At 39.5% G+C, this 23,563-nt stretch overlaps 2 protein-coding genes and 2 long non-coding RNA genes across 5 annotated transcripts; 1 reads left to right on the top strand and 3 right to left on the bottom strand.

Annotated features, from left to right (window-relative positions):
• Positions 1-2,179: 2,179 nt before the first annotated feature.
• Positions 2,180-7,739, top strand: LOC115733025 (sulfoquinovosidase-like). 2 transcript variants are annotated; one of them, XM_030663702.2, is made up of 8 exons: positions 2,180-3,883; positions 3,960-4,092; positions 4,518-4,733; positions 4,996-5,151; positions 5,292-5,544; positions 6,131-6,525; positions 6,908-7,024; positions 7,252-7,739. In XM_030663702.2, the coding sequence occupies exons 1-8, from the start codon at positions 2,877-2,879 to the stop codon at positions 7,585-7,587; spliced, it is 2,613 nt and encodes an 870-aa protein (XP_030519562.2). In that variant the 5' UTR covers positions 2,180-2,876; the 3' UTR covers positions 7,588-7,739. The 2 variants fall into 2 exon arrangements, with proteins under 2 accessions (XP_030519562.2, XP_048141982.1); XM_048286025.1 differs by having other exon boundaries at positions 4,996-5,172.
• Positions 4,028-8,948, bottom strand: LOC115733070. Its single transcript, XR_004014452.2, has 3 exons — positions 8,810-8,948; positions 4,564-4,745; positions 4,028-4,237 (listed from the first exon to the last, which is right to left on the bottom strand). It is a non-coding gene; the product is annotated as an uncharacterized LOC115733070 (long non-coding RNA).
• Positions 8,173-8,802, bottom strand: LOC125316757. The gene is made up of 2 exons (XR_007199841.1): positions 8,539-8,802; positions 8,173-8,427 (listed from the first exon to the last, which is right to left on the bottom strand). It is a non-coding gene; the product is annotated as an uncharacterized LOC125316757 (long non-coding RNA).
• A 1,739-nt stretch (positions 8,949-10,687) lies between the features above and the next one.
• On the bottom strand, positions 10,688-21,026 carry LOC115733766 (DNA gyrase subunit B, chloroplastic/mitochondrial). Its single transcript, XM_030664391.2, has 21 exons — positions 20,798-21,026; positions 20,284-20,428; positions 19,991-20,071; positions 19,776-19,889; positions 18,985-19,041; positions 18,359-18,460; positions 17,507-17,657; positions 17,230-17,306; positions 16,918-17,028; positions 15,948-16,018; positions 15,480-15,621; positions 15,261-15,359; positions 15,034-15,162; positions 14,765-14,879; positions 13,907-13,974; positions 12,234-12,347; positions 12,032-12,148; positions 11,884-11,937; positions 11,693-11,798; positions 11,395-11,525; positions 10,688-11,072 (listed from the first exon to the last, which is right to left on the bottom strand). Exons 1-21 carry the CDS (start codon positions 20,920-20,922, stop codon positions 11,004-11,006), a joined length of 2,178 nt encoding a protein of 725 aa, XP_030520251.2. The 5' UTR covers positions 20,923-21,026; the 3' UTR covers positions 10,688-11,003.
• Between the last annotated feature and the right edge of the window lie 2,537 nt (positions 21,027-23,563).

Genomic DNA, 23,563 nt, shown 5'->3' with positions numbered 1-23,563 from the left:
CTAGATATTTTCATAGAAAATCAAAATATTTTTCGTTTATTCATTCTTGTAAGTAATATAAACGATAGTTTTCAGAAAAATATGATTCAAATCACTCATTTTTCGCCAAACAAACGAACCCTCATAATAAAACATATATACCATGTCACTCCGTAGCAATTTAATAATTTCTTGCTATCACGGATCACACATTAAATATTTCAATATTTCAGAGATACAATGATATAAAATCATCCCGAAAAGAAAGTTCACTCTCTATTTGACATAATCTACTTATTATTAGACAAAAATTCCTGAAATTATTACATGGTGGTCAATTTAACCCTAAACCTTTCGGTTGTATCAATTTAGTTCCAAAATTTTGAATGATTTGCCAATCTAGTCCTTTAAACCAATTTTGGCGAAAAATTGCTACGTGGGTGCCGATTGACGGGGAAAATTTTATTATTATGTTTAATTTATTTTTTGTTCTTTTCCTTTTTTTCAACTCTGGGCCGGTGAGGACCACGACACCCTCACCCAAAAAGAAAGAAAGGAAAAGAAAGAATGACAGAAAAATTCAAAAAATATAAGAATTGTCCATGTTAGGCGACATCAGCATTTTTGATTGAAATTGGCCAAAATGACTATATTGATAAATTGTTAAAAAATTTGAGACTAAATTGACGCACTTGATTTAAGACTAAATGGCCATCGTACAATATGTTCATAATTTTTTTGGTAATTTTTCCTTGACTTGAGTGGATGCGTGTCCCGATAAGCTTGTCCCTAACCAATCAACGACAGACAGAACCCAAAAAAAAAAAAAAAAAAGAAAAGGCGAAGACAGAACTTGGCTACATCCATGGACAATGTACACTCGAAATCAAAAGACATCTTCTGCACCATGTCCGCGATCACGGTCGGGTTCACGCACGAGACTTGCAAGCAATGAGGGGTTGGTGACGTAAAGGAACGGATGAATGTGGCCCGTGAACATCGCTGCGTGCAATTCAGGAAGATCGAAGCTTGACGGGAACCCCGGATAGATGCATCGCGTACACGAGAGCCCGACGCACTTTGACCGTAAATTAGTTCGACCGATGCTTATTTACGGAATTATACTAAGTGATCGCTTTTGTGCCTAAAGAAGATCAATCCGAACATGACAATCTCTTTCATGAATTATTTAGAACCCGACTCGAGGGGCCTCATCTTTGACCGGATCCTTATCGCTTTTGAGCCAATAATGGGAGGCAAGCAGAAATGGAAAGAGAATATAGCCAACCAATTTGGATTGACTAAAAGGGGAAATAGCCTCAGAATAGAATATCATGACATTGAAGTAAAAGGACAAAGTTAGCTCGAGACTGGAAGAGCCCTAGACAGACACCCACGAGAGAACAAGACCTCAAGGGATGTCCAGGTTCACTTTCAGCACGGGAGCCAGATTCAGACACCCAAAAATGAAAAATTGCATCGCCGCCCCCGCGTGAAGGTGAATGATGCCCCGAAATACGTCGAGATTCACCGGCCAATAACGTTTGAAATGTGGGATTTTTTCTGGCAAAATGACGAAAGAGAGGTTGGAGGATTGAAGAAGAAAATGAAAGTAAAGAAGGAAAAATAGCAACAGCGGAGAACGGAACAACCCCCCCCCCCCCACACACACACACACACACAGCGCAACAGAGTAGTGCACACAAAGGTTTTGCTAAGGATGTCCAAAGGGCACGTGTTAAATAATCCATTAAAGGAGACCCCCTCGCATGTTTTCCACGTGCCTATCTCGGAGTCTTAAGAAAGTAACTCTTCTAGAATATGGACCGAACAAAGAGGGAAAGGCCTCTTCAGTTGCTTTACGATCGGCGAGGCGACCACCTTCTGTATGGATGGACACCAAAAACCAAAAGGGATTCTTTTTTCTTTTCTTTTTCTAGTTCTTTCTACGGAGGCGGACAGAGTTGGCTACCTCCGTTTGACCTTCTAGCGAAACGCGTTCCTGCAGGGCCAGTTTGACAGTTCAACATGCCGACCCGGTCCAAGCACAATTCCAAGTCACGAGAGTCTTGCAAATTCCCGGAGAATTCTTGGTTTCCCTCCATGAACGTAAAGGACTTTTTGCAACTACTATGCCTTAAACGGAGCGTAGATTCGATTTCCGACACTGGTGGAGGTAAGATATGGTCCATATATGGAGTATCGGTGCAGGGTACGTGGCACCAAGAAAATCTAGACATGTGGACGAGAGAGAACCTTCACGCAATTCCGGCTTTTTTCCATAGGGACATCGAACGAAGGAATAACTCACGATTTCCTGATGAATATAGACGCTTTAATTCTTCCTTTCAAAACTGAAACAGATCGCGTCAACACAAAAGTTTGTTCTTCTGTTCAAAAACACCAACAGAAGCCTGCAGCGTCGTTCCTCAAAACCCCATTTAAGGCATGAGATCAACCATCCCCAATCCATTCATCCTCCACAGAGACGACGAAATCTCTCTCTCTCTCTCTCCCCCTCTCTCTCTCTCCATAACATCAAGATTCCGCTTGCTGGGGCAAAGAATGATAACAGGCAGGGCCATAATTGCAAGTAAATACGGGGCAGAGAGATCCATGGAAGAACAAAGTCAGCTGGCGCATTTACTGGCGTCCCCACCACCAGAGTCAAAATCGACTTTTCCCATTCTTCTCGAAGAACTCATCCACATCCAGAGACAGCACTTTTGTCCCCACCCTCAATCCAAGAACTGATGAAATGGGACAAATCCCAAATGAAACCCGTTCGCTCGGCAACTGAAAATACGAGTCTCCGTTGCATTTTCCTTCCCAAGTCCGTATAAATAGCACTCGAGAATCATCGATCCTATTTCCCGTTTGTTCGATTTCTCTAGAAAATGTCAAGCCTCAAAATCACCAAGAAGCACCACAGGCGCTTCAACAACCCCTTCCCTTCTGCTCCAAAGTCTCTGCCTTTCGTTCAGGGGACTCTGTTCTCTGAGTCCCTAACATTGACGACGCACCAGAGCCAGATCTTCCCAATTGGGAAAGATTTTCAGCTCACTTGGCAGTCAAGAAATGGCGGGTTCCTCTCGGTTTCTCACCGATTGCAGCCCAACAAGTTCTTATGGTCCACCATCCCCGGACAAGCCTTTGTTTCTGCGGCTCTGGCCGAAACAGAGATTCAAGAAAGCCGAGGATCATTTGTTGTCAAGGACAGGGAAGTCCGTTTGGTCTGCGATCATCAAACCGTCGAAGATATAAGGGTGATCGATCATTTGGACAGTTTGTTGGACGCCACCGGTCCTGATGTCCCTTCGGGATGTGCAGGATTTGATCAGAATGATGTGAAAAAATCAGAGTTTCCCCTTCTGATAATAAGTGGCAGGATCTTCAGTAAGAAAAAGAAGCGGCCTCAAGACTCCAGCTTGAGTAAGAACATGACGCTGGCACGGGATTTCACTTGTGCAAGATACTGGGTGTTCTTTGATCAGAAAAGCAGTAACCAAGTTGGGTTTCAGGTGAGGCTGGGCAAACCCAACTTCGGCCTCAGCGAGACGATTTCTCCTGTTGGTCTGAGAAGGCGCCGGGTCATGAGACTGAAGCTGGGCCAGCTTCGGAAGAAGAAACTTGGATGGTGTTGGTTCTTTCCGAGGCAGAGAAACTATGTTGCGGTTTCCTCTGCTGAGGACGAAATAGTTGGAATGAAGCCTCAAGAGTCCACAGAATTCAATAGGATTTGTCTCACTTATTCCAGTGAAAAAAGTGAGAAATTCTATGGTTTCGGGGAGCAGTTCTCTCACATGAATTTTAAAGGCCGAAGGGTGCCAATTTTCGTACAAGAACAGGGCATTGGACGAGGTGATCAGCCAATAACTTTCGCAGCTAATTTGGTTAGCCACAGGTTGGTAGCATTAAGCTCTGTCGTGAATTGTCTGTTCACCCCCGGAAATAATTGGAACATTTCTCTCCTGTTGCAGGGCTGGGGGTGATTGGAGTACCACTTATGCTCCTTCACCGTTCTACATGACATCAAAGATGAGATCTCTTTATCTTGAAGGATACAACTATTCCATTTTCGATCTAACAAGACCTGATAGAGTCCAGATACAGGTACCTCTTCATAACCGATCTTTGCATCTCGCTCCAGATCTTGTTGAAGGTGGGAACAGTTGAGCTCTGCTTGGACTCTTAAGGAGAATTGTTGAAGTGACAAGCGAAACATGTAGTTTAAAGCTTACATCGTAAGCTTGAAGTCCTGCACATACTAAAGCGATAAATTATCTTGTGGGTTCTTTTATAATGCTGTCTTCAAGGATTATCAACATCTTTTTATGCCAACGTCAAGATATACTAAGATTTGTTTTAGAAGATGAGATGGAAGAAAGAGAAAAAAAAATTCCGTACTTGTTTGTTTGGGTAAAAGTCACGACTTGGAATTGGTACAGGTGAATGGTCCAGTAAATTAAATATACAGTGGAGATTATACAACATCCTCAACCCGTTTAATTTCATCCTCTCTTCTACTGGGCTTGCAGATACATGACAATTCAATCCAAGGAAGCCTAGTGCACGGGAACTCACCCACTGAGCTCCTTGAGCACTTCACAGGGACTATTGGGAGGCCCCCTGTGCTGCCTGAATGGATTACATCTGGAGCTGTAGTTGGTATGCAGGGTGGCACAGATATGGTTCGCCATGTGTGGGATGAACTGAGGGCTTATGACGTTCCCATTTCTGCCTTTTGGTTGCAGGTAATGCCATGGCTGTAAAATTAGCAAAAAACAGTAAAGACTTATCCAATTTCAGTAAATCAAAGACGATGTCACAGGACTTTAGTGGTCACTTTGCATTTGATATAACAACCTAGAGGATTTTAACTGATAGTGAAGTCGAACACCGTCACTATAATGTCTGATTAAGATGATGAAGAAAACATGGACTCCAGCACCAACCATCTATCGTTTAACAGGCATAAAGCTTCATCTATCGAAATGTAATGGCTACGTTCCTCAGGATTGGGTTGGGCAGAGAGAGACATTCATCGGATCGCAACTCTGGTGGAACTGGGAAGTGGATTCAACAAGGTACTGGGGATGGCAACAATTAATTAAAGATCTAGATGCTCAGCACATTAGAGTGATGACATACTGCAACCCCTGTCTGGCTCCGGTATTTAACCCTTCACCTTCTGTTAAGCATACTTCTTCCTCTATCTCAACGGGGAATCAAGATCTTTGTTATATCACCTCCCACTCGTATCAGATCTTCAGCTTGTGGACTTAAAAAGAAGCTTTCACTCCTGCTTGCAGACCGATGAGAACCCAAACAGGAGGAAGAATATGTTCGAGGAGGCAAAAAGACTGGGCATCTTGGTAAGAGATAAGAATGGGGAACCATACATGGTTCCAAATACAGCTTTCGATGTTGGAATGCTGGATTTGACTCACCCAGATACAGAGAGTTGGTTTAAACAAATTTTACAAGATATGGTGGATGATGGAATCAGAGGATGGATGGCAGATTTTGGCGAAGGCCTTCCAGTGGATGCCAAACTCTATTCAGGTTCTTAACTGCCAGCCTTTTTTTTTCGAAAGAAATAGTCTAGATCTTTTATTGATTCCTGTGACCCCTAACTTCATTCCAAACTTCTATATTCAAACCAATATTCTTCCCATTGGGATAATTTACCAGCAAGCAACACTGTGCTTGGACAGCTGACACCAATTCTTCTCCCCCTTGAAAGTTAAATAACCTATTTTTTGGAAATGGAATTTAAGCAAGTCGCACAATTCACAGTCACTCTCCAAAATAATTTCTTCATGTAAGTCCACATATAAGATATCGCCATCAATCTCCATTCCATTCTTTCTGCCCCAAACCTCACTGTTCATGGTAAGTAATATTATTATTGAGACCATCACAAATTGACAATACTCACAATGATATGCAAGTTTTTTGAGTACTCTAATCCCCTGATTTGCACATCCTCCCTTTCACAACCTAACTGACGGAAGGGAACTAGAGTCGAAAGCCCTTGCTGCAAACATAGCGACGCATAGACATGAGGGTGAAAATGCTACTCTTACGGGATGGTATAACTAGCTATTATTTTAAATTTCCACAACACCCATGGAATTAATGTTTTCAGGTGAAGATCCAATAGTGGCTCATAATAGATATCCAGAATTATGGGCGAAAATAAACCGACAATTTGCGGACGAATGGAAGAGCAAACACGAAGAGGGAGAAGACCCAGAAGATGCATTGGTTTTCTTTATGAGGGCTGGATTCAGAGATAGTCCTAAATGGGGAATGCTGTTTTGGGAAGGAGACCAAATGGTCAGCTGGCAAGTTAATGATGGTATCAAGAGTTCAGTTGTCGGTCTACTGAGTGGTGGACTCTCTGGTTATGCTTTTAATCATAGTGATATCGGAGGCTATTGTGCAGTAACCTTGCCCCTAATCAGGTATCAAAGAAGTGAAGAGTTGCTATTGCGCTGGATGGAGGTGAATGCTTTTACCACTGTATTCCGGACCCATGAAGTAAGTATTATTTGCTTTCTGAATTCATCAATGTGATTGTGTGGATAATGCACTGCTATTTATGCACAAAGAAGAGAGAAATATGTTCTGCCGAGGAGAAGCTACAAATCAGGCAGCTTTCCACTCTCTCTTCCCCCAACCATCCAAGCATATGCAGGCACTACTTAGGAGATCACTTCCAGAAAAGAGTGATGCTCTTTTAACTTCATTGAACACATAAAGAGAATCACTTGAAAAACATGGAACTACAGTTTGTTGGGCATATAAATGCCAAAATAACCAATATTGTGTAAGTAATGGAAAGGTCTTAGTTCTTCAGATATTATCCTTTTAATGTCCCCTGGGAAGCAGGAATTAAGTTCAATCTATCTTTTGCAAGCAGGGGAACAAGCCATCCGGTAACAGCCAGTTCTACTCAAACCATAAAACCTTCTCTCATTTTGCACGATTTGCCAAAATATACAGTGCCTGGAAGTTCTACAGAATCCAACTCATCAAGGTACTATCTGGAACTCAGCTCAAAATTCACATTTTAATTGTCATGACTGGTAAATTGACAATTTAGCAAATGTTAATATGATTTCACTTCTCATAAAATAGTTTATATCCTAGTCAATGAAACATTATTAAAATAGGTTCATGCTTTACCGATATCATGTCTTCCCTTAGTTATGGACACAGAGCATACATGTCCAAAACCTCAACCCTCGCTTTTTTCTAAACCAGGAAGCAGCTCAAAAGGGCTTGCCTGTTTGCCGGCACCTGTTCCTCCACTATCCTGAGGATGACAATGTACATAAGTTAACTTATCAGCAGTTCTTGGTGGGTACAGAGATTCTTGTAGTTCCCGTGCTTGACAAAGGCAAGAATAATGTTAAAGCATACTTTCCGGTTGGAGAAAGCTGTCCATGGCAACATATCTGGTCAGGAAAGTTATATACAAATCAAGGTTCCGAAGCCTGGGTAGAATCTCCAATCGGCCAGCCTGCTGTATTTGTTAAGGCTGGCTCATTAGTTGGGGAGACCTTTCTAAAGAACCTAAGAGACTTGAACATATTTTGAGGAGACGCAAGTCAACAGCCTCTGATTCGGGGGGAGAGAGATAGGAGGAGGAGGAAGAAAAGTGACATGTTCACCTTTCTTTGCGAGTCTCTGTACATATTCATGATAAAGGCAATTTTTTTGGAAATCGTGTATGATGAAAATCATTTTTCCACTTCCATCATTGGCTGAAATAACGAAATCAGATTGTCAATTTGAGGGGTTCAAAGTGCAATAATTGGATAGTTACTACGCCTATAGCATCCTTCAAGTCAAATATCTTTTCCTTGTGATATGTTGTTAATACCTTTTCCCCCTAAAACCCACCCACAATGAATATCTGGTGTATTCTACACCCTCATGATATAATCCAGGAGAGAGGCGCGACATGGCTCGATGTTAATTTCCATCACAGAATCACAAACGGACATGGTTCAATATTGAAGAAATTGGCAAGTACTCCGACCAAAACTCTAGTTGCCTACTGCAGTTTCCTTGCCATACAAGTTTGCACTGTCCACTCGAAAGTGCCATTTGATCAAACACAGTACAGAGTCCATGAATTATTCCAAAGAAAACCGCAAACACAATCTCCATCTGCAAAACTTTCCCAAGGCACTTGCCAAGTCTGCAGGTAATCATTCACTAGTTAACTAATTGGCAAGCATTAGCAAACTGTACTCTGACTAAAAAAAATCGGGACTGCTCATAAACGGCAGAAACTAATAAGACTATGGTCGCCTACAAGGCTTACCACATGCTCTCAAGATCATAACTGGTAATCAGAATGTCATGCGCAGCCGGGGCGTTACTTAGATTGATTAGTTTCATTTTCAGACAAGACCCATAGTCCTGAACCGACTGCAAAAATTAAACAAGTAAAATGCTCCGAGGATCAAATCTCAGCTGTAAAGATCCTCACTTTAAGCTCTCGGAAATCAGTGAGAACTCAAAAGTCCGACAATCACGCACCAACACCATCCAATGATCACGACTTCTAGTCATCCAACGAATCGAACACGAACGGAAGCACAATATCAGTTGGACCAACAGCCTGGCATCAACCAGTATATGCAGATTGCCTCCAACGTCAAACGGCAAGCCGATGGACGAAAAATTTGACATGATCGTTCGTTTTCGGGGTCAATTTTCAACGAACAGATCAAGGAAAATTCGGGAGCGTGCATATGGCGGTGACTGCGTGAATGCGAAAAGCGTAATCAAATATGGACGAGGAGCTTACAGGGCAGTACCGGAGCTCCGGATGCAGAAGGAGGAGGAAGAGCTGGCGGAAGTGACCAACGGTGGGGGCTTCCCAGGCGAGATATATGCAAAGGAGACAAAGTCAGATGAAATTTTTTATGCTCTTCCTCTTTACTTGGATCCGGACACGAGTACGGAATATTCTCTCTCTCTCTTCCTTTTTATTTTTTTATTCAAATCTCTCTTCCTCTTTAACGGTTACGAAAATCATCATATATATTTTTTCGGTTGAATTAATATCATCAAAAATCTTAAATTAGTACGTTTGAAAAATTCTAAATTGATGCAATTTTTTTTTGTGGTCGAAAATTGATGCAATTTTCGCGCCAGACTCTTTGTATAAAATTGTCGAAAAATTAAAATTTTAGCAGATTTTAAAAACGGTGAGTTTCTTATTCTTCTTTTGTTAGGAATTCACGATTTGATTTCTTTTGGGTAAGCTAGATATATTAATTTTGGGGTGACGAAGTATATGAGTTATTATATGTGTGTGTATTTAATATATTTACATTTTGGCCCCTTAGTTTATTGAAAATCTTTAAAGTTAACCTTATGTGTATCGGGATACTAGACTCGTGTGTCGCCGGCATGTTCGGAGCGCTAACTATGTATCAATTGTCTGACCTCTTGACCACATGTCAAAGAGCGTTGGATGCTTATCGGTGTCCAACACAATACGGAGGCCTCCCAAAAATGTCCGTGCTTCTTAGATTATATCTAACTTTATGATGTCTTGAGAAGAAACTAAACATAAATTTTATCCTATCCTAATTTTTCTCCGGGCTACAAGGACCTAATGTAAGTATATTTCCCATTCTAAGATATTGGTAATTGGGATTGTTTGTGACAAGAAAATTAGTGTGGGGGCAAATGCGGCACCGATATATCACTTTGATAATTCTTATGATAAGAAAATTAGTTTGGGCCAAATGCGGCACCGGTATACTACTTTGATATTTTTTGTGACATGAAAATTAGTTTGGGATAATTATGGTATGGGATATACCAATCTATTTTCTATAATATTAACTAATTTTTGGTTATACATTTTTTTGGCATTTTGCTCGTGGCGTTTAGAGGGTTACAAATGTATCGGTTGAGTGCGAGAAAGTAAAATTTGTAGGGACGGTAATTAATTACCGAAAAGAAAATCACATTTTCATGGATAGGGATACAAGAATGATTAATGCGAAGGTGCAAAGTGATTTCCAAAGAAAAATCTCGGGCCACGTTGAATGATATGTCATAAATGTTCTTGGTATTTTCACCGAACACTACTCTAAAGTATTCACACTCATCGCGTGTTTTGCATAAAGCACTAAATTACCACCTAGCAGCTTCCTTTCACCAAAGGACAAGAACAAAACCCTAGAATCTCTCCTAGGATGACACTATTGAAGCTGGCCAAGGCCATTAATGACTCTTTAGGAACTTCTCCATGTAATGTGCCTCTAGCCAGGCCTCCTCAATGGCTACAAATGTTTCGCTTTGTCCTGTAAGCACTGTGTTGTAATCTTTGCCAATGCTGTCCCTCTTTGCAGAAACCGATAATGTTTACTTCGTTTTGCATCATATGCAAATACCAACATCGTTATATAGCAAGTCAACCAGACCAGGTCACACTAGAGCACAATCATAGTTTGGAATTCATCCACAGAACATCATCTAAGCTCCCTAAGGTTCGTCATACGTTTTTTGAGAGGGTAAAAAGCTTTACCCTTGACTCGATATGAGATCTGAAATCGCAACCTAATGGCTGTTGAATAACGATAATAAAATCAGCCGTGATAGCCAAGGAGCTGGAAAAATCAAACTCCCAGGCAATCCAAAGTTAAAGCATATGAAACCAATGCACATGTCACTCCGTCGAAGCACAGACAATGCTTGGAAAAATCATGACGTGCACCGACGTTTAAAGGATGCCTCGCTTTAAAAAAAAACATGTTTTCGCTGTACCTATCACATAAAACAATTAAGAATTTACACAAGAATGCAAAGCCCTACCCCCGTTCCTTAAAATACAATAAAATAGTGCTAGAGTCGAACTCTGACGATCATAAATTTGATGCCCCATTGTAATGCCAAGATACGAAAGGTGAAGCAATTAAAATTTGCTTGTTAGCCTCCCGTAAATTGTATTGGACCGAAGCAATCTGCCTTCTACCATTGAGCCTTTAAATGTCCAGCTGATCAACATCGACTATAGCTGCAGATTTCTGAATAAGTTCCTTACGGCCGTCCACCTGATACGGAAAATTACGGATTAAAACTGTCACAAATGACAAAATATTATAGCAGTGAATGAGTTTACGTATGCTTGGCCCTTCTAATTGTCCTAAGCTTCTTCACTATTCACATTGGATAGACTGCTTTTCAGCAAGGCTCCTTCATCGAAGTAAATAATATCCTAAAGCTTGGAATTTTTTATTAAGTAATTGTGAGACGATAATCTTTCAAGGATTTATGGCAAGCAATTAACTGAAGCCTTATTCTACACGTGAAAAACTATAGGCAAAATCAATATTAAGAGTAAGCAGGACCAACTACGAACGCATGACCACATACCCGGGCACCCATGAGAGAGGAGAAGACCACATTGGCTTCAGCGGCATCCTCCACCACCAACTGCTTCAGAAGCCTTTGTTCAGGATCCATTGTCGTTTCCCAAAGCTGCAAAGGCATCATCTCTCCCAATCCTGCATCAGAATCAGCGGAAGTGTGAACAAACATAGTCATCCAAGCAAGATTTAAGCCCAAGACTCACCGAGTGGAATCAGACTGAAATGCAAAGACGAAACCCAATAGTGGCTCTCATGTACATCATCATGCCCCTAATTGCAGCTTTTACCGTAAGTTTCCTCACCTTTAAATCTCTGAATGTTGTAGGATGCATTAGGAGGGAAGGAATTCTGAAGCTTCTTAAGTTCTGCCTCGTCGTAGCAATAGTGAACTTGCTTCCCCCTCTCAACCTGACATTTCAATAGAAGCAAATTAAAGCTAGCAAGAGTCCACTTTGGATATACTGTATCAAGATGTATTACAAATAACTGAAACCTTGTAAAGTGGCGGGACTCCAACATAGATGCAACCTTCATCGAAAAGAGATCTCTGCAGACGGAAAAGCCAGTTCAGTATGTTGGGAGTAAATTAACATCTCTGCAATTTGGTTTTTTGAGTGAAACAATTTTAAAGGAATAATCACCTGATATCTGAAGAAGAAGGTCAATAGCAGAGTTCTAATGTGAGCACCATCTACGTCAGCATCTGTCAGAATGATGATCTTATGATACCGTAAAGAATCCTTATTGAAGTCCTCCCCCTTTAATCACGGAAATCAAGTAGACAGAGTAAGAAAAGGAAAAGTAAAGATACATTGGGTAGAAAGAAACAAGAAAACTTATGACCTTCACTCCAAGTCCAAGAGCAAGAATCAGATTTTGTATCTCTTCATTCTTGTACATTGCTGCCTCGTCTTTTCTTTCAATATTCAGAATCTTTCCCCTTAGAGGGAGGATAGCCTGATTAATCATATTTATATAGCAAACATGAATATTCACGCGGCATTGAAGTAGACGACAGTGAGCATATTTAAACAAATTGTGTATCATCACTTAGATGCAGATTTTCCAGATAACTACAGCATCTAGCTAATGACAGGTTATAGGAAAAGAACAAAAAGAATCATGTGGCAATTCCAAAACTGATGAACTCAGAGATCAGGCTAGACCAACAGCCAGAACACAGTTCTAGTAAACACAACTTGGGTGAAAGTTTTGAACCAAACTTCACAGCTTTTGAGAGGTGACAATGCCTCAAAATACTTGGCTGCCTGTTGCAAAGACACTCCAATCACCAAGGCAATCCAAAGCCCTGCCTAAGGTGTACAATTCTCCAAAGAAAGATTCAACATTCTTGACCACACCAGGAAAATCAGCATACTGAAAGGAGAGAGAGATTATTAACCTAAAGAACACCTATTCCCATTGTGGTTGTATTTTATAATCAAGTTTCCATTAAACAACTTCTTTAATCAATTCCTTAGGAAGACAATAGAACTACACATCATGTTTATTACTGAAAAAATAGAAATTCTATGATCAAATCTTCTCAGTAAGGACAAACCATTTCACATTTTTTAAGCAAACTGCTGTTAGATCTTCGCCAACCCCAACTATCCAACAAGCAACTGTCACTCAGATTCTCTGTTTCCAACATTAATCACCAAGCTAATGCTATAGCCTAAGTAGCACCGACATCGACACGCGACACGACACGACACAACGACATGTTATTTCTAAAAAAATAGAGAATTCCAAAGCGTTAGGATACATTGTATATTAACTATATATTTCTATATATACATGAGAAATTATCGTTTTTATTATTATGTTAATCAAATTAATTTGATTCAAATCCACAAATAAATACATAAAAAAAGAGCCTAGAATGAATTTACACTAAAAACATTAATCCAACATTTGTCGATATCAACCATTGTTTCGAATTGACAAATTCAACTACATTCCATTCCAATTATCCATAAAACTAGGAGAAAAAATGGGGAAAAAAAAAAGCAATCTGAAGCGCATGTATATTAATTTCGTAGTGGCTGGGTATATGACTTAAGTACATCCTTTTTTTATAGATTTAAATTTTGACACCTAATTTATTGAAAATGTTTTAAATTGACCCCGTGAGTGTCGAAATGGCGTGTCAAAATGCTGAACTCGCACGTCCCTAGCTTGTCTAGAGCACTAACCACGTGACACCTGTTGACCACGTGTCAATCGCGTGTCGGAGTGTACCGACGTATGACACGCATCCAACATCGACGTGGAGGCCCCCGGAGAGTGTCCATGCTTCGTAGGCTATAGCACCTCTATTGAATCAGCTTCAGCATTCCAAATAAAAATCATCCAAAGTACATATCACCAGAGTTAGCCCCTATTCTTTTTTTTTTTTTTAAAGAGTTAGCCCCTATTTTAAAAGCTCAAAATGGAAAAAAATGCATAGTATCAACAAATTGTCATAAAACAAAATCCGACACAAAAGATGTCACATAAAACCAAAATTTTACCTGGAAGCGCCTATCACGGCCTTGCTTTGCACTTCCACCAGCTGAATCCCCTTCAACTATAAAAATTTCTGTAGAAAGTTGAGCATTCAGATACCAAATTTTCACATATTCAACAAAAGTTTTGAAGATGTTTTTTCAACTTCAAGTCCTCCTAGAGCATGCCAATATCCTTGTGGAGAAGTACTACAGATTCTTTGCTTTAACATGATTATTAAAGAGGAATGCAACCCCAATAAAAGAGATCAGACATGCCATAGTTGATCATGACAAGTAAAGAAATTGTAATTGCAGTAAATGGACTTCCATGGTGAAGACAGTCTGCAAACTACTTCCAATGAATGATTAAAGCATCCTCTCATAAGGAAGTACCAATATAACACTTCCATAAATGGTATCATCTACCAAATGTGGGATTCTTCAAGTACATATCTTGAGCTTCACAGAAATTGCAAAACTAATGCAAACAGCATGCTGTCTGCTACAAAGGATCTCTGATGAACTCCAACCTTTGCTTTTGCACAATCATATCTCAAGACAAACTTCTCCATCCATTGCTCCAAAAACCCAACCACTCATCACTACCCTAGGTAAATCTTTTGCAAAGGAAACAATTATAGACAAAAGATTGCCGAATGATAACATCTATGCCCTGATACATCATCCTCAGGATGCAGAGATAAGGAAAAACTAATTTATCTGCCTAAATTTAGGAAGAGCCATTATTCATTTTAATAACTCATGGAGAAATAAAACAAAGGCAGCTTGATGTGAAAGACAAAAAGAAAGAACTGGAATACCTGACATCAAATTGTCACAATTATAAGCTATGAAAAGCTTTACATGAGAAATACAATTTACCAGATTCTTCAGGATTTGTAGTCGAACAATCTGCTAGCTTCCCAGGAAGAGATGATGATCTCAGAACACTCTTTTGTCTCACCAACTCCCGTGCTCTCTTGGCTGCCAAAGCTGCCTAGACAAGAAAAGTATCACAAGGGAAATCAGAGAAACTTCAAGCTCACAGTTACTGGTAACCGTCTCCACAGTCTGCAGCACTTAATCGAGTACAACACTTAAAAAAAAAAAAAAGAGAGAACATTTTTCCAGCAAAAGAAGTGTAAGTGCACCTTGAGGGCATTCAACGACTTGGAAAGGATCAAATCAAGCACATCCGGATGCAACTCTAAGTATTCAGTAAGATACTCTTGCACAGATTGATCAACCAATTTGCGTACTTCTGGATTCCCTAACCTTGTCTGAATGAAGAAAAAGCAGTCAGCTAATTATAACTGACAATAAAAACAACTGCCACATTGAATATGAAGTTTCAAGTGAATTTCGCAGTAGACAATACCTTTGTTTGTCCTTCAAACTCCGGATTTGGAACTTTGACTGAGACAACACATGTCAGACCCTCCCTTACATGCTCACCGCTCAAATTAATGTCTTTGTCCTGAATGCAAACGAATTTGTGCATTTAGATGTGACAAATACATTTATTTTCCCCTTCCACACACATCTCATGTGCTTATTGAAAAAAAAAAAAAAACCCACAGCCAGAGAAGGCGCACACCTTGATAATCTTTGACTTCTTCCCAAGGTTATTGAGTGTTCGTGTTAATGAAGCCTTTAAACCATCAATATGAGTCCCGCCATCAACCGTCCGTATGCTGTTGGCATATCCAAGTATTGTATCGGAATATGCATCTGAACACCTAACCAACATTGCATTAAAACAACAAGGTTAACTATTGTTATTGTTCTACTCACAGTTGGAAGGAATACAAGGGGCTGTCAGTTGCTGAATATGACAACTTTACCACTCTTATGGTAATCAAAATAATCTTACGTCAAAACCATCTTATGGTAACCAAAATGTTGTTATACAGTGAAATAGTGGGAATATTTACTAGATGAAAGTTCCAAGTATAATAAATTGCACGGACAGATGGCAATAGGAAAGTCAATGATTCGTAACCCCAAATCGCATGTTTGATAATTGAATCCTTATAACAGCATAAAAAGAGGAAAAAAAGCATACCATTGAAAAGCGACGTCAACTGTGATTCCATCTATTTCTTTCCTGAAACCGACGACATCATGAAGTGGTGTCTGCATCAAAAAACTGTCAGGGACTTTTCAGTAGACACGACTTAAAAGAAATAGAGGGGCAGATATATTAACATGAAGCAAGAAGATTTCCCTGTAGGATCTTCACATGTAGGATCTTCAGTGTATCAGAGGTAAATCAGCGCTGAAGAACTTCAGATTATAAAGAAGTAAGTTGATGGTTTCAACCAAAATTAAGGAAGACCCAGACAGCTCAATAATCTTCAGCTGATCCAGACATCTACTAAGGGTTGCCAATAAACTAGCTGAAGAGCACTGGCTAGCGATGGCAATTTAACCCGCCCCATTAGACACCCGCATTGCCCTGCACCTAAAGGTTCTTACGCCACATGTGGGATGGGGTGGGCCCCATGAACCGCCCCAGCCCATACTTTAACTATTTTAAATATCAAAATTTGGTGATTTCTACTAAATGTTTTGTAAATAATAGGCCTTTTGTCGTCCTTTTTCATTGGTCTACTTATTGATAATCATTCCATTTTCATTCTTCTTTTAATTAAAGTAAGTTCAACACAAATATGGAGCAAGACAGATGGGGTGATGAAACCCGAAAGCTCTCAGGGGAAGGGATGGGGCACACAACCTTGCCCTGCTGGGGAATGGTGTGTATATGGGGTAATCTAACTTATCATGGGGCAGGCCTTAGGGGATGCAACCCCCGCACCGAGCCCCACCCTGCCCCTTGGATCACTAGAGCAGTATTTCTATTTAACTCATTCATGAAGATCCAGACAAAGGCAGAATTTTCTTCAGTAACTTTAGCGGTTGAAGTCAACCTCTTCAAGAAGACAATTTGAAAGCAAGAACAAGAAAAATAAACAATCTAGAGATTACTATCATGTCTTAGCAAGCAGAAGGGACAGTAAAAAAGGCAGGCATACCTTATCATTGTTTAGCCAGCTCACATATTCAACCAATCCTCCTGCATAGAAGTACTCATCGTGCTGAGTCTTCTCTGGATCATCAGCTTCTTTTTTGAAAGTAATCCTGAGCTGCAATGCCAAACACAGTTGAGCAAAAGACAACAGAAATCCTTAAGATTTTCATATACAGTCATGCACGCAACACAAAGAACCAGAAAAATATTGTCTACCCAAATAAATCATCTAAAAAATTGTCCGCATCTGCTGAGTAAAGGCATGCCAACATAATACACACTCAATATCATGAAGCAAAGTTTTGCAAAACCATACTTTAGGGTTTAGGAAAGCAAGCTCCCTGATGCGCCCAGCTAGAGTATTGTAATCAAATTGAATTTCTGTCGTAAACACTGTAGCAGTGAAGAAAGCAGACAAAGGAGAGTGCATCAGCACATATAAAGCATGAAAATAATCCCAACAAGGTAATCTTGTAGGCATGCGGTATTGTCAATGAAAGATTTTATGGAACCATGACCAACTGCTCTAAAAGCTTACGCTGTTAGAAAAAGGCATGGTTTAATATTTATTTATTTCAACAGTCAGGAATTACCTTCTTTGTCTGGCCAAAACTGTATGCATGTCCCCTGACGATCATTTGATTCAAGTGGAAGTACATGACAAGTTAAGGTTGTCATAGGTTTCCCACGAGAATATTTCTGTTGGTATTCCATTCCGTCACGCCAAACAGTAACTTCCAATGCCTACCACCAGCAAGTTACAGGATTTTAACTTTTAAGCTAAAACGAAAAATTGCAAACCTAAAAAGAAATGCATGTAAGAAATTGTCGAAAAGATGATTGAGATATTTTGGACAAAAATTCTTTCAATCCCACAAAACTAGAACCTTGACGATTACCATATTGTAGGCTCAAAGAGAAGTTTCTGAGCCTGTGAGTATTCTCTACTGTCTTTTGTAATACTCTTTAGAGACCGCTAAACCTGTATTTCAGAAGTACAAGACAGCCTTTATCCACATTGTTTGTGATTGTTCCTTACAGATCCTGAGGAAATTAGCCAATTCAGGGACTACATAGACCCCCCTTTCTCCTCCATTTCCCGGTCCATATTTTGAAACCTATTTGGGGAGTGGAATAGAAAAACTTATGTGATTTTCTGGAGAATTGCTCAGTTAATCAGCAAGGCTATACTTAAACCACACAGGCTATGATAGATCTCACGAACCTCCCTTTGAGCCTAGCTACCATTTTTAGAGATGACTGGCACTACCTAGGTCTAGGTGCCTGGGTCTGTTGCCCCTTAAGGCCCTTGAACTACAATTTGTTTACCAATAATTGAACCAAAATAGCATCTTAATCTTCTCTGCCAGATAACCTCATCTTTAGGAAGCATCTCCTCTATGCAACAAATAGGCAGATAAGTTGACAGAAAAGAGAAGGCTCACCTCTGACAGTGCATTAACCACTGATAAGCCAACTCCGTGCAAACCACCTGACACACTATAGCCACTACTAGAACCACCAAATTTACCCCCTGCATGTAGGACCTGCAGAATGTAATACAAGTGAGACACATTATACTCTGTTACTATTTCAATGATAAAAGATGTTAGAAATTAGAGCCCTTGCTAATGACAGATATCAGAAAATCCCAAAAGCCCTTGCTAATGACAAATACCTGAAAATTCCAAACCACCTAAAACACTGCCCATACAGATAGATACATGCCAAAAGGCTTGAATTGCAATATGAATAATCAGAGCATGAAACATAAAGCAGTTCAATAGCATGTCCCAAGCATGAAGCGTGCACACGTGTGAATTCATGTGCAAGCACAAGGGCAGGCACATGCATAAAAACAAAATTCACATAAAAATTAATCTCACAAAAGAACTTTTTTAGCATGCTAGCGTGCAAATATCTGACTATAAATCATTTGAAAAAAAAAAAACCTATTTATTGTGCTTTGATATATATATCCTTCTGAAAAATAAATTAATTCAGACATCTTCTTGCCAACCCATATCTTCTCAAACAGTTTAAGACTATATATTGGTTCATGAGAAATTACCGTCAGCACAGTCTCCAATGCAGATTTCTTGGTCACAGGATGCAAGTCTATAGGAATCTGCAAGTTTGAGAAATGCTATAAATTTAGCAGAACAAGTTCTCCAACAAAATTGAAATGACTAATTTCCTAATTCAAACTTCTGCAGCTACTTATAAGGTACACTGTGTAGGACTTAAACTATTGGTTGAGTGATCAGCCAAAGCACCTAGAGAAAGTTCATTGTACTGCACAATTTGAAAAAGATCCTGCTAAGTAGTTCCCCAGGTGCACTTGTTAAGCATACTAAATAATGAACGTTTAATTTTCAAAGAAGCGGTTACATATACACAAGACAATCAATGCATTAAAACTGCGAAGCTTCCTTAATTAATTGCTTAAGCAGTGCCCCAAGGGTACTTGTTAACATAATCCTTTTGAAAATTGTCACAACAGGAACTCAAGTTGGTCAAAGAACATGGCCTCTAACGACATCTTCAATTCAATATTAGAGGGAAGTAACATTGAGTTTCAGAGTTTCTTGCAAGAGGTTCTTAACCAGACCATAAAAACGAGGATCAAGATTATGTCAAGAAGCAAGAAACAAAGAATGTTTTAATAAAGATGCTCCCACATCCAATTAGCTTATGTATCGACAATGGAGAAGGAATTGTTCTTGTGACGGCAAGCTACTATCAAGCAGCATAATTAACGCGTCCACCGTGCCTCCTCAAGAAAGTAGACAATCTAAAAGGTCTAATTCAGATGCATGATATGAAAGGTATCCACTGAAATTACACAAATAGGATCCATACCCCGCGCCCATCATCAGTGATGCTCACAGAGCCATTCGCATATAAGACAACCTCTATGTTGGAAGCAAAGCCCGCCTGAGCTTCATCTACGGCATTATCCAGTATTTCGTAGACCTGGTGGACCGCAAAAACAAGATATGACAATTTGTATCCACTCAATTGATTCACCGGTTCTAGTACAACAGCTGCAGATGAAAAGGGAAAAATGGCCATACCAAATGATGCAAACCACGTGGTCCGGTGCTTCCAATATACATACCTGGCCTTTTTCTAACAGGGTCTAAGCCCTCCAGTACCTAAACACGTCCGCACACAATCCTTAGTTCACAATGCAAGCCTCGATGAAAAATATAACACACACTAGTTCATTCTTGACAAAAAGAACCAAGATCTAACTGTTGAAACTTATACAACTTCTAAAGCCAACTTGAAAATACTATACCGAATAGCTCAGCACATAATGTAAGTACGTGAACCAATTTGGGGAGATTTATAACGTATCAATAACCTGAATTTGCTCGGACCCATAAGTTTTTGAGCTTGCGCTCCCTTGAAAAGCTTCAGTCACAGTGCTGGTCGATAAGAACGCCCTTGCAAAACCTGCTTGTCGGCTCGTCAATTGAATGGTTACGGTCCTTATTGGATAACTATTTCTGCATCCATAACACAAGAATACAGCGATTCACAACGCCAAAAACAATTAGAGCCTACTTTCAATTCCAGACAAATTCAAAGAATAGAGAAGAGCAAAATATTTGTTCCACGGCCACGAAAAAGGAACGTCGTAAAGAAAAATAACACTTGGAAATCCAGAATAATTGGTACTCGAAGGCCAAAATGCATGGACTTTGCCGCGAGATGAGCCAATCCATCACTGAGCACTATCATACTAAGCTCCCCATCAACTACAAGCCCCAAACATCATCACGAAATGCATCACTCCGCCCAAAAGCTCGCGACTTTACTTCGTACGCAGACAAGTCTCTAGATATGAACATGCGAAAAAGGATGAAGAGGAGGACCTGGGTCTGAAGAAGACGGAGGAGCGAGACACGCGAGCATGAGAGTGAAGAGAAGAGTGAGCGAAGAAGCGAGAAGCCATGGTCCGCAAGTTGAGGTGACGAGGCGATTTCAGAAGAAGCGCCATTGGAGATTGCGAAACATAAGGAGCCTTGTCCGAGTTTTTAAACCAGCTGATGTTTGTCGTGAGGACGAAGATAAAAACCTCGTCACTCTCGTCGGTCCGAATTGTTTTATTTTCCCTCCTCCCTCGCCATAAAACCCTACCAGCTCTCCTTCGCCGGCGACAATTCCTGGTGCTCATTTTAATTTTATCATTTAATTAAATTGGGATTGCAGTTCCAGATAATTTCAGAGTTCACATTAAACAATTATAATGTTATCAGGACTGTCGACTAAAGAAAAACATATACTCGAAATTATGCTTTTGTATTAGAGCCGTTAAATGGATGGTTCGAGTCATATTTGAATTGGATCGAAAATATTTCGATCCAAACAACCTAATTAATCCTTTTAAAACCAATTTTTATTCATTGACCCAAAACAGAAAAATCAATTTTATTCGGTACTGATTTAGTGATTACTACGTGACTCGATTTACTAAAATACTTACATATTTAATCTAATCAATGAAAATTTATATCCACCTAATTAACCCACTTTAAATTCTTGCCAAAATGCAGTCAAGAAAAGATGTACTCCATAACCAACGGACGAAACTCACAAGATTTACGAAGATAAAAATTAATGAGGGAAAAAAGAAGCCTTCATGGCATTTTCAATTAAGGGTAAAGTATTCGACCCAAAAATGTAAGGGTAAAGTCGGGTCTATCTTTCGGGCCCACGATAACTTCTCTAAACTTGGAACAGTCTAATAAGTCCATTATTTTGTTATGGAGGGTGAAGGTAGAGTTATTAAAGTCGGTTGCGTTTGGGTAAATTGTTAACCCAATTAACATCCATATATATTTTTGTCTTTGACACTATATTCATCTATAACCGATTTACTGAATATAGTCAATACATGTACGATCAATTTTGATGGGTCTAACTTATATTATCTCTTAAGTTACTTCGTGGTTAGGAAACAACTTTGTACATAGTTTATGTGCACGGCATAGATTTAATTTTTCGTACCATCTAATAAATAATTCCATGTTTGGAAGGGCGGATTAATGCTTTTCGTGACGAAGGCTCTTTCCCTCTCCCTCGTTTACTTCTTAGAACTCGTGATCAATTTTAAGTAATGTTATGGCCTTGTGGGAGAATTATCAAAAAAGTTTTGAATCTATTATAATTGTGTCAATTCAGTTATAAACATTTTTCATTTGTGCCAATTCAATCCCATTCGATGGCCACTGCCGACATGCCGTTGCCAACACCGACGTGTACCTTTTTAAACAATTTTTAAATAATATATTTGAATTTCATATGATTTTTTTCTTTTTTCTTTTCCTTTCTTTAGTTTTTTTCCCTAACCTTAAGCCGGCGAAGGTCACCGGCCGACCCTCGTTGGCCACAAGTGAGGGCCAAGACACCCTCGCCGGCACCGAATGAGGGCGTTGCAATGGTCACCTAACTTAGGCAAAGGGGCTATTAGATTTGGGCAATCAAATGGACTGAATTGGCACAAATGTAAAAAGTTTAGGATTAAATTGATACAATTACAATAGGTTTAAGACTTTTTTGATAATTTTCCCGTAGCTTTCGCATTAATGTTTGCCCCATTACATATCTCAAAGAAATATATAGTTAATTGAAAATTTTAAAAATGTAATTATTATTAATAAACTATCTTTATTCTTATCTGATTTTTAAGGCATAAGCTACACTACTTCTATTTCTAAAGGTAAGTATTAATTTTTTGGAAATTTTCAAATAATGACCTAAAGTACCCTCATTTTTCTCAAATAAGGATTTGAAATAATCATGTCAGTCTCAAATAAGGGTCTAACATCACCGGTTGATCCAAAGCATTTTCTTGCTTTATTTATTTTATTTAATTTTTCTTTTTCTTTTTCTTTTTTTCTTTTTCGTTTTGTGTTTTGCAAATGGCGAGGGTTGCAACCCTCACCTAGACCCGGCAATGGCCGATCTTGCCTGTGATCGTCGAGGGTGGCCTCACTTATGGTCGGTTAGGGCAGCCCTTGCAAGGCTGGGCAAGGAATACCCTTGCCCAGCTCTCTCCCATGATTAACCCCAGACAAGAAGGAAGGGAAAAAATAAAAATAAAAATTAAAAAAATTGAAACATGTAAATGATGATAATGCCCTTGATTGCCCCAAAAAATTGGCTATTTGGAGAGTTCATGCCCTTCTTTGAGACTAACATGGCGACTTCAAACTTTTATTTGAAACAAATCCTACTTTAAGAAAACACTTCGGATCATTATTTGAAAATTTCCCTAATTTCTTTGCAATCATGAATCATAGTTGCCTCATTAAGAAGAAATTACATATACCTTTTTAGATGGGACTTTTTGTCCTAGATATAAAAATGTACATAGATTAATGTCGATTACAGACCGAAGTGCTAGCAGGGCCGAAACACTCGACACATTCTATTATTGCCTCTCTCTCTCTCTCTCTCTCTCTCTTTTTTTTTTTTCTATTTGTATCATTGAAGTTTTTGTATATCATCCCTACAAATTATGTAATCGCAACTTTTTTGTCGGCCTAATTCCATAAAAAGCTCTCAACTTTGGATCTAGTCCCAATTCGTGCTCAGGAACTACATGCGTAATTTAATTCTACACAGCAGAAAATATC

Source organism: Rhodamnia argentea, chromosome 10, assembly GCF_020921035.1.
Source record: "Rhodamnia argentea isolate NSW1041297 chromosome 10, ASM2092103v1, whole genome shotgun sequence".
In the NCBI taxonomy this organism is placed as follows: Eukaryota; Viridiplantae; Streptophyta; class Magnoliopsida; order Myrtales; family Myrtaceae; genus Rhodamnia; species Rhodamnia argentea.
The sequence above is the reverse complement of the archived record's forward strand: the minus strand, read 5'-3'. Positions and strand labels throughout refer to the sequence as shown.

Bases quoted from the DNA above. Each gene is read 5' to 3' on its own strand.
- LOC115733766 (XM_030664391.2), bottom strand. From the start codon at position 20,922: ATGGCGCTTCTTCTGAAATCGCCTCGTCACCTCAACTTGCGGACCATG. The intron at 19,042-19,775 runs GTATGGATCCTA...TCAAACTTGCAG, and splicing joins TCACTGATGATGGGCGCGGG to ATTCCTATAGACTTGCATCC. The intron at 12,149-12,233 runs GTCATAAGTTTT...CCGTGATTAAAG, and splicing joins CTCTTGGACTTGGAGTGAAG to GGGGAGGACTTCAATAAGGA.
- LOC115733025 (XM_048286025.1), top strand. From the start codon at position 2,877: ATGTCAAGCCTCAAAATCACCAAGAAGCACCACAGGCGCTTCAACAAC. The intron at 3,884-3,959 runs GTTGGTAGCATT...CTCCTGTTGCAG, and splicing joins GCTAATTTGGTTAGCCACAG to GGCTGGGGGTGATTGGAGTA. The intron at 5,545-6,130 runs GTTCTTAACTGC...TAATGTTTTCAG, and splicing joins GGATGCCAAACTCTATTCAG to GTGAAGATCCAATAGTGGCT.